Genomic DNA, 11274 nt, shown 5'->3' with positions numbered 1-11274 from the left:
TGTGTGTAGTTGTAAAGAGAACAAGGAAAGTCAAAGTTATATAAAATGAGCAGTCACAACCATATATATATATGTATGTAGAGAGAGAGAGAGAGATAGAGATAGAATAACTCAAGAACACATCAGAGTTCTAGAAATTAATATAAAAACCACCTGATCAACCAACAACCAAAATGGTTACAAATTTAGGAACATCGAGCAGCTAGGTGCTCCCCCTTTTGAGTACCAGCTCGGCTGGTTCCATCTTTATCTTTTCCTAGTTATTTTGTTTGAGCTGCCAACTTATTATTAATGGCTATTTATAATATTGTCAAGTTTATGGATTTATTAGTAGTTGCTGAGAATAGTTTGGATTGATAGTGTTAAGATCATTTTCCATTTCTATGTTTGCTCTTTTATTAATGAGCTTGGCATTGTCTTGATTATTCCCTTGACCTTAATTATTTCCTAATGTTGCACTCATCTGGCCCTTTGGCTAGCGTGGTCTGGTTCCAAATGTTGTTATAACCTGTTGTTGTTGAGCAAGTTTCAGAATTGTCTTGTTATTCGGTCCCACCGGTTCACTGTTGGCTTGTATTATTATTTGGATGTGTATTCCTGAATTAATTTCTGGAATGCAAATGTTAAGCTCAAACATTAATTTTCCTCATTTTAGAGTGCATGGTACATTTCAACCTTAATCCTCTCTATTTTTTCTATCTGTGTGTGCGGGTATGAAGAATGAAGACTTTGTTTAGGTGTAATCTTAGGTTTCATTTATTTGTATTTTTTTCCTTTTGTTCTTCCAACTTTTGTAATGAACGATGTAATGTCCAATATTATCAATAAAGTGGAATTTAGCTTATTGATAATTTTCTATTTTATTTTGTTTGAAATAGAGTTCACTTCAAATGCAAATTATAATGTAAGATTCAAATTCCATTTTTTGAATTCAAATGTTGCATTATGTTTCTATTTTCCATGTTTTCCCTTTTCAGCAAAACTATCAACAAAGATTGCCTAAAAATCAAAACATATTCCTGCTAAATCATCCATAATGCCTAGTGATTTCAATCACTTTGGGTTTTGAACAAAATAAAAAAACAAAATCTCCCTCAATTTCAGATGAATGCACAAATTCTAGATCTACCATCTCGGGTTCTAAGAATCCCGGGTTGTTACACTGCATTTGTTCACACGGTGGTCGGGGTCAAAGCACCTGTAGCAGTGGGCACATAGGTCATGTTTAAAGGCCTTGGTTGCCTTGGAGCACGATGGCGGTCGTCTCACACATTGATGGTGGCATCCGAAGATGGCAAGGTGGAGGGACGCCTTCCGCACTTTCCCTACACCTCCACCCATTCCTATGAAGCCTACTGCGCGTCATGACGAGAGTCATGAGACACTACCACTATGCTCCTCACCGTAGGGGAGGATCTAGGCGAAACATGGGGATGGGCGGAGTAGGACGGTGCAGACTCCATTGATGGCACTGAAAGTGGCACGGGCTGGCAAGCTACCATGTCTGCAAGGTTGGCGAGGCATTTAAGCCAAAGACCTAGTAATAGACCTAAGCTAAGGCTACTTCATTTTTTCAATTATACAAATTTCTTGTGAAAACTTTTGAAATACATATTGCTACTTGTATAATTGTATTCATCTATACCAGCATACCTCCTTGGAGTTGTTTTTAGAATGTAGGACAATAAATTGCTCACTCATCCTTAAATATACTATGTATATTCTTTTGCCGGGCCAAAGATATTCATTTTTTCTTCTATATCAAAAAACATACTCCCTCCGGTCCGAAATAAGTGCCGGACGAGATATTTTTATAGAAACAGCCTCGTCTTTATTTGTTACTTAACTGTGAAGTCCACCAATCCTATTCTATCTCCATCCCAAGTCCCAACCCACAGCTGACGCACGTACTGGTTCCCTCACGAAAAAAGGAAGTCTTCCTCGATCCCCCATCTGCCCAACCCAACCTCGATTCCGATCCGATCTCGCCGGCGCTGCACCTGACCTGGACCTCCTTCCTCCTCTCCCAGTTCGAGCCCTCCGCTCTCTCGCGTTAGATCCATGCCGCCGGCCCATCCTCGCCCATGATAGGGTGCCTCCGCCCAGTAAACATGCCGGCGCGGTGGGCTTCCTCGCCGGTGCGGTGGCGCCCCGTCAAGTTCACCATCACGCTTCACGCGCGTGGCTGAGTTAGTCTGGAGACGCTGCCCGCACGCCGGCGAGGGTCAGCTAGCCAACTGGATATAAGGATCCACAATTTTCCCAATTTTAGAACGATTTATTTGTAAAAATGCATGTCTATTAACTGACACTTATTTCGGACAGGAGAGAGTATGAATTATATTACTTATACAAAAAGTCTGCATAGAGTCCCTTCAGCCAATGGCCTCTGAAGATAGAACGACCAGCGTCGAACATTCCACTGTATGAGCCATATATCCGAGTCCCTGGAGATTGAAAAATATTTCCTTTTTATATAATTCAATGCCCAAGAAATTTTAGAACCCTGGACTTGCATTCGTTTTTTCTTGAACTTGTGATTCCCCTATGAAACATAGTGTGTAAAATAAATAAAATTTTACCCTTTAGTAAATGAAAACAAATTGTGGTTGAGCCTCTTTGTATAGGAGCACTTTGGCAAAATATACCGCCTGCAACTAAGCCCCGAGCCCAACCCCATTCAAAGCGCAAATATAGGATGTTTTATTCTAACATGTAAGATGTTAATTTGATAAATATGTAACTATATAGAATTGGTGAACCTGATCACCTAGGAAGACACAATCTAGTGATCTTTACTTTTCTAAGATAAAGGCTCCAAGATGGCATCCTAGATACAGTATATAGATGTTTACATCGCAAAACCGAAACATGCTGACAAGCCATTTCCGAGATTCAAATAAGCTGTCTATGTGTGCAGAGTTGAAAAGCATCGCATAAATTTATACTAAAAATAAAGTGAACATGAAGATGCAAACTGCATAAGCAGTTGGCAAACAGTTTATTTCATAAACTTGAATCATTCAACTGAAAAAATCACTTGAATTACAGTGATATGGTTTACGCATCATGTCTGAATCGAGCTATAGTATGAATTTAGTGCAACATGGTACATCTAAAGCAAGGTACAAGCCACTCCAGTGACATAACCAAAAGGATGCCTGATAACCAATAGTCCATTCATCACAAGCGAAGTGTATAGGCTAAAAAACACGAAAGCAGAAAAGGCAAGAAGTTTGGTTTGATGTGCGTGTTTATTTACTAATATACACATTGCAATGAGAATGAGCCTTCAGCATAAGTATCATGACTAATTCCAGATTGAAGGAATTGAGACGAAGGCGATAAACACGCAGAAAAGCAGAAGAAATGAGATGCTAACTTTATTATTGTAAAGACCTAACCTGAGAATTACCACAATCAAATGTTAAATGGATTTACCTTTCCTTTTGCTCCTGCATAAAGGAAGAAAAAAATTACTCCCTAATAAGCAAATGAGACGAAGCAGATAAAGGATGAATAATCAGATTTTGACCTTTACGTTTTTCCCTTTTTGACACATGCCACTAAGAAAGCTCTCTGCTTTCCTAACCTGTCCATAATTGTTATAAGTAACCCTAAATAGTGAACATGTTGAGTAACTTTGGTCAAAATGCAAGAATGTATTAATCATTATATGTGATATACTTTTATGGTCTTATTTTCTCTAAAGTTTACAAATGAAACAATCTTTTTGTGCTAATTGCAGCAACAATAGATTTTTTTATCTTCTGAAGTTGGGCACTAAACGAAGTGATAAAACGAAAAATAGCAACTGAAGTTTTGATCTTTGGCAGTCATGAACTAATATAATAGATAGAACGAAATAAGAGGATGTACAGTTGCTAAGTAAGCCATCAACATAGAAAAGAACCATTCTCAGAATTATTATTAACTCTTGTAACACAAATCAGTATACATCCTTCAAGCATCTCAAATATGGGATGAGATCAATAATTTAGTTATGCCAAGCTTACAGTTTAAAACAGTGGCACGTCACTATTGGAAATTAAATGAGACTTTTACTTGACAATAAAAATAAAAAGGTAAAAGATCAAATCGAATGGAGGAACTAAGCACTTCCAACCGGAGAAAGTAACATGTTATCCCCTTAATCTGACAGGAAGTAAATTTGTTAGTTCATCACATTAGCATTATTATTGAGCCATATATCTTGTTCTGGAGGCCTGTAATGTGAATAGTAAAACTCCATAACTAACAAAATTTGTCCCTTCAGCAACCCTTGATGTGTGACACAAATTAGAAACAACCAGCAGGAGAAACAATTACGATGTGACCTTAATTGTTGTTTCCTTTCTCAAACTCGAGGAAATATTAACCAATTTGGGGTAAGTAAATCAAATAAAACAATAAAATGCATGAAAGAATGAAGTTGATAAAAATAACTCTTGTTTTTTTTTTTTGATTGAATGGTACACCTTGTGTCCACACAAAAAAGTGCCACTTATAGGTGGCCACGGTGCCGACAGGGCGGTGAGGGTGTGTCATTTGTGATGGCGTATTTGTTGATGGTGCTGAAGACACGTGCCTTATCCCTGATCTCTCGGTGTTGTCAATGCAGCCAAAAAGTATGACACAAGAGCGAGACTCCGGGAGCCATGGTGTTAGCTGGCACAATGCTTCCTCCTTTGCCAAAAGTCATAGAAAATTTAAGTAGTTAATGTTGTTTCTTCCTTCAAGTGAATGCAACTTAAACATTTGAAGACTAGTGAGTACAATGTTGATTCATGTAAATGGTCAAGAGCTTGCATTTACAATTACTCCGTTTTTTCTTAGTCTTACTCATAAACTTTGCGTAATGGAAGGATACCCAGCAATGTGAAAGGAAAAAACTCTCGATTCACATCTGAACAATGTAATGGTATTCTTCCGCTTGATAGAGACAAAAAAAATCTGATTTTTAAAAATAAAAATACATATTAATATTGCAAAAATACCAGTTATACTCAGTTTTTATAGAAACAAAGGAGATTAAGATGCTGACAATTAAAAGAATAAAAAGCCCCTCATAGTGATCAATTACTGCGGTGGCACACAACCACTACTAGAGACAACACCGGCTTTTGTACGGATTTTGTATTCTTAACTATATAAAAGTAACATCTACTAAAAACAGCATCACATTTTGTATTTTTAACTACACAAAAATAACAAATGTCCAGAACTGTTTAGATCTTAAAATATCATCAGATTTTATAATTTTTCCGTGGCTCGCAATATAAATAATTTTGCATTAAAAATTCACGTGGTCCTAAATACGAAGAGTTTCTTTGTATACATTAGAAGCCTAATAAACCAGTATGAAGGGAGTATCAAATCCAATAATATTCATCACATGTTATCTCTATTTTATCATGATCAATTGCTTTCTGGATTATCTCATGTCTCTTGATGAACCTTTCCTTTTTTTGTTAAGCTCAAGTCTGACGAGAGTAATATTCTACAACTAACAACTCATTCGCTCTTTTTTTTTTGGAATAATAGCCTCCTTTACTGCAGGATTAACTGCCTTTTATATGTTTCGGATATATTTACTTACATTTGATGGGTATTTGCGTGTTCATTTTCAAAATTACAGTACCACTAAAGAGGGTTACTTGTATTCAATTTAAATAGGATATCTATATACTTCCCTATAATAACTGCAATTATTTTATCCATCTTGCAAATTACTACCTTGTTTTAAGTATATTTAGTACTTTAGCTTATAGTTAAATTATCTAACTTACATTATCTAAATTGATCCACTTTAAATAGAAAAAAAAATAAAGTAAAGAGGAAATAAGAAATACAGAATATTCTCTCTCATAGTTCTGAAATAGAGTTCTTTTTTTTATTTATTTTTTCTTTTTATAGTATTACTTCTCATTATACTGTTTTATAGTATTACTTCTCATTATACTGCATAGATTAGTCCTTCTATTGTAATTAGGTTCTAATTTAGTAGTATTCTAATTTTTATTTGGAAAATACAACGTTTTTATTATTTGACCAACCATCAGGAGAAGTAAATACAAGGGGTACACTAATTACTAAGACTGAGGAAGTCGCAATTAATGCAAAAACAGCTAATTGGAAAGCAAATATTTCTAATCCTCCAAACTACCATCAAATAAAGTTAACTACATATTTGATCCCTCACTTAACCAAAATTGTAAAAAGATATATTTTACATCCTAGAGGGGCTATAATTGGAGATACTATTGTTTCTGGTACAAAAGTTCCTATATCAATGGAAAATTCCCTACCTTTGAGTGTGGTTTTAACTATTGATTTACGTAATTGGAAGTAACCAATTAGATTTAGGTTTACGATGAAACCTAGAAATCGATCACTGATCAAATTTGACTACCACGTATTTGTTAACATAGCGTTGGACGATTGATTCCTCTCTTTCTCCATGGTCTGCTTCCCATAAATGACCTTACTAAAACTTACGAAATAATAATTTGACCTAAATTCCTGGTTAACTGCTGATTTTCTTTGCTAGCTCACCCGAAACTCTGTCTTTAGGAGGAACTCCATGCTCTTAACTTATTGAAGGTGAAATAATTGTAGTGGAGAGATGTTAGTTTGTATCTTCAAATATAATTGTCTCTTTACTTGATAATATGTCTTGAAAAATCCACAAGTACATTATTTGTCGAATCATTGTAATGATCTGCTCAAGTGAAGCGAGAAAAAACGTTTCTTTTTTTCCATCACTTGATCAGCATGACAATTCTTCAAATAACCACGGTCGAAACAATGCCAATGCACCACGGTCGAAACAATGCCAATGCACTCGTATGGCCGCTTGTTAAATTTCACTGGCTTATAAACTACTGCTAGAATGCCTATTTTTATACATATATAAATTAGCATAGTTATACAGTCTTGTAGAGTTTATATAGAAGGTAACAGAGCTAATTATTATTAAAGCAAGAACTTGAGACGAATATTCTTAGATCCTAGCACACTGCGCGCTACTACTCCGTAATAGACATGCATCTAAGTGTAGACTATCAAGCTGATTAACCCTGTCTCCAAATAGCCTAAAACCCTTCTTAATCCCTCACAATTTCTGCCCCCCTTTGAGAGCACACTCTAATGCTAACACCTCATCAGGAGCTTCCACACGCACCGAGCGTGCTCCCCAGCTTCCTCTGCGTCCCGCCACACCGCCGCCGCGCCGTGCCCCCGCCGAACGCAGCCCCGCCCCCGCCTCTCAGACCGTCGTGCCCGGCGCCGCCGTTCCCCTCGTCGCGCGGCCTCTTGGGCCCCACCCCGAGCGGCGTCGCCTGCAGCCTCCGGCCCCGCATTGCCTGGACGACTCTGAGCAGCATCATGACGCCCTCCACGTTGAGGCTCCACCACCCCGGCCCGTTGCCGCGGCGGGCCAGCTCGCGGCGCGGCGCGCTCGTCCGGCAGGTCTCGATGGCGTCGAGGAGGTCAGACACGACCGACTTGCTCGGCAGCGCCGCGGCGAAGGCGGCGGGGAGCTGTGTGGCTGTGCCCTCGGCGCGCGCGCCGATGGTGATGGTGAGGTGGCGCGCGGGCTGGATCGCGCCCGCGAGGAGGGAGTGGTTTAGCAGCTTGACGACGGCAGACGTGCGGACGGCGCGCTCCATCTGCCTGGCGGTGGCTGCGGCAGTTGCGGCCGTCGCTTCGACCGCGGCGGCATGGCCGGGCGGCGTGGTGGGCCTGCCGAGGCGCTGTATCCTGGCGTGGGCGCGTACCCATGGGTTCCAGTGCTGGCTCTGCTCGTCGGGTTCGTCTGTACCTGAAAGAGTACAAACAGTAGTTGCGGTGAGAGAGTGACACTTCGAAGAAAGGGAAGTTTGGGTCTCTAGGCTCGACAGGTTTCAATGTAACAGAAAGTGGAGATTTAGGCGTGTGTTTCTTAATGCTAAAGTTTGGACCATATATGCACACGGAGGAATCTGCCTGAAATATTTATAGTAATTAAGCAACTAGTGCGCATGAAAATGATAGTATATCGAGGCATGAATGTGCAGCAATGTTGTAAATTACCTTCGGCATTGGAGGCGATATCCTGGTAGGCGCAGAAGCGTGCAAAGATCTCTGCGAGCGCGTCGCACCTCCTCTCCGCCGGCGCCACCCCACCATCGGCGTCGGGCGGCACGACGACGGCGTAGAAGAAGCCCGGCAGCTCGAAGACGAAGACCCGTGCGTCGACGCGCGCCACGAGCGCGTCCCGGGCGAGCATCCAGTGGTGGTCGCCGACGGCGCAGGTGGCCATGGAGACCGGGTGGCCGTCGACCCGGACCATGCCGACGGACATCTCGCCGGAGCGGAAGAGCTGCGCGGCCTCGAAGCGGTGGCCGCAGAGCACGAATAGGCTGACGGGCGCGCCGCCGTCGGCCGCGAGCAGCTGCGTGTCCCGGCCCATCCGGTGCTCCCTGGTCCGCCCCACCCTGAGCGGCGGTGGGCGGCTTGCCGCGTGCGCTCCGCCGGCCCCGGCTTCACGAGACGCCATCGGGCTGGGGTTGGCAATGCTGCTTGATGGAAACAAGGGCAGCATAGAGGTTACAACTAGGAGAGATATTATGATCCGTACAATGCGTCCAAGACATTTTCTGGTACTCGGTGATAGGTAGAGATGCCGCGCGCAGTGTCGCGTTGATAGCGAGAGGCAATCAAACACATTGCGATCATGGGATGATAGCGAGAGGCTTACCACACTAGGAGCTCGGTAGCTGCTTCGAGCTGGAGGGCACCACTTGCTAAGGTAGCTAGTGTCCGCAGATCCTTGAGGTGCGCGAAGGAAGCCGCTTGGTGCTAGAACGCCATGATCGGCATGGAATCACAGACACTGGGTGAGAGAGTGAGAGCAGAGAAGGGATGTTTGTGTGCGTGTGTATGAGGCTATGAGAGAGAGGAGTGCACTCTTAAATAAAAGACCGGAGCAAAGACGCGCGCTCGATCCCTCCCGTTTGTAAGGAAGAAGACCTGGAGAGAGGCAAAAGTTTCGCAGCTGAGGAGAGCGAGGGGAAAGGGAGACCGAGGGCGCGTACGTGGGAGGCGTCGCCATGCATGCATGCATGCACGCGCCACGCACGCGGCGAGGGACACCTCGCCTGCCTCCGCGCCACCTCGCATGGGACCCGGCCTCGGCATGGGGCCTGAGGGCGTACACGTGGCCCCCACCGCGCTACGTGGCGCTCGCACCTCCACGCGTGGGCTGCGCTGGCCCGCTTGCATGCCTCGTACGTGCGACCGCTTCCGCCCCCGGTCTCGTTTCCTCGGAGGTCATCAACTCAAACGGTTAACCCGCCAAAAAAAGATGAACTCAACTGGTGAAGTGGTACTAGCACGTTAGATCTTCGAATGTTACCTTGCTCTCAATGGGTACAAAACGCACCCACACCCGCAACGTAACGTACGCTAACGCTGAGGAATTCAATTCAGGCGTTTCTTGGGCAAGGTGATATGGATATCTGGGCCTGGTACTCTAGGACAGCCATTGATATGATATTTGGGTCTAAGGTTGTACCAGTAGTTTATTATAATCTTGTTATTAGGAGATAATAATGTAGCCAGGTCATGCTGTGGGCCATCTAGGATTTTTAATAGAGTCCGTTTGACTTGGGCCTGTCCAAGTCGAACTAGGTTAGGCCCAATAAGGGGCCGGCCGGCCACCTCTCCCTCTCATATAAGGAGATGGCACGGCTAGGGTTTAGGTAGTCGAGATTGAATCCAGAATATGTAGAACTTTGAGTTCATACTATCACCGTCCCTATGGGATCGGCGTGCGTGACGGCGTCTTGGACGTTCGTCCGGTTATCCAATAAAGATGTGAGCGTTCTTGAGTCTGTCAAGAGTAATCATATGCGCTTGAGTATCCTTGAATCTGTCAAGGGAGTTCAAGATCTATCGGTCCTATGGATCATAAAGGTGCACCGTGAAAGATCGGGAAACCCGTCCTCATCATGTGGTATCAGTTTGCTAGGTTGATCACGGTGCAGATTGGTTTGTTGCTCGGTTGTTTCTGCTCGGTTTCCGTGGCTACCATTGGGTACGTCGCCGCCATGCTGTTGGTGAAGATCGAGGAGGAGGAAGTGGACGGCAGAGTCAAGTTTCAAGATCATCTGCGGGGTTTGCAACTACAAATCGGTTGGCAGATCGTTTGTTTGGGAGAAGATTTTATTCTTGTTGCTGGATCTTCTACAGAGGCGGCGAGAGTATCCGGCGTGTTTTTACTTTCAGTCGTCGGGCGAGACGGCAACGGTTTTTGGCTGGCGAGCCGGAGTTCTATTGATGATCCAGTTGCATTGTATGGCGAGTTTCTATTTTTTTCGGTTGGAATATCTCGTTTTGGATCGACCTGTTTTGGGTTGCGTGCTAGCAGCAGAGGAAAGGAAGTTACGGGGCCAGCAAGGAAAGGAAATATTATGTGCAGATTCCATTAGGTGTGGTGATCGACCAGTTCGAAAAAAATAGAAGGAAAGATTTGTTTCCTTTTGTACATGGACTACGGGCTGGAAAGTAAAATTTGGCTGATGCGTTTTGGAAAGGGAAGGAAGCAGATCGATTAGCAATAATGACAGAGAGAGAAAAAAAGGCAAAGAAATTTTTTTTGTGGTACGTGCAGATTAGAGCACAAGGCTGGATGACACGTTTTCAACTTAGTTTTCGTTCGCATGTTGGTCTGTGCGTGCAACAAAGAAACGAGGATTGGTTGCATATCATATTGGTACTGCTTTCACGCAACTATATTCAGTCCGGTTGTTCGTCAGAATTTCTGCATTTTAAATAAAGAGATACAATTTTAACCAGATGGCAGATGTGGACATACACAGTTTATTTGGACCCTTGGTATGCAGGAATTTGTCCTGTAAGTTTTGGGTGATCTACTCGGTATGTTTTTCAGATGGCATTCAACATGTTTGTGTCTCATTCAGTGTCAAGTTATGCATGCCGAGAGGGAGGATGAGGAGTGGCAGGCGAGCACAACTTGAAGACGGCTAGTCGTGAGGGAGGTGAGGCGTGGAAGACTAGCAAGGAAAGTGGCGATTGTGACGTCACCTTTTTCCGACCCGACCCTCACGCGTTGGGGACAACGCTTTTTGAAGAAGGGGAGAGATGATATGGATATCTGGGCCTGGTACTCTAGGACAGCCATTGATATGATATTTGGGTCTAAGGTTGTACCAGTAGTTTATTATAATCTTGTTATTAGGAGATAATAATGTAGCCAGGTCATGCTGTGGG

General features: G+C 43.1%; 1 protein-coding gene across 1 annotated transcript; it reads right to left on the bottom strand.

Annotated features, from left to right (window-relative positions):
• Nucleotides 1-7163: 7163 nt before the first annotated feature.
• LOC124651925 lies at nucleotides 7164-8539 on the bottom strand. The gene is made up of 2 exons (XM_047190941.1): nucleotides 8074-8539; nucleotides 7164-7822 (listed from the first exon to the last, which is right to left on the bottom strand). Exons 1-2 carry the CDS (start codon nucleotides 8537-8539, stop codon nucleotides 7164-7166), a joined length of 1125 nt encoding a protein of 374 aa, XP_047046897.1.
• Nucleotides 8540-11274: the final 2735 nt, after the last annotated feature.

The sequence above is a fragment of the Lolium rigidum genome, chromosome 5 (genome assembly GCF_022539505.1).
Source record: "Lolium rigidum isolate FL_2022 chromosome 5, APGP_CSIRO_Lrig_0.1, whole genome shotgun sequence".
Classification (NCBI taxonomy): Eukaryota; Viridiplantae; Streptophyta; class Magnoliopsida; order Poales; family Poaceae; genus Lolium; species Lolium rigidum.
This window is presented reverse-complemented; position numbering and strand designations above follow the sequence as displayed.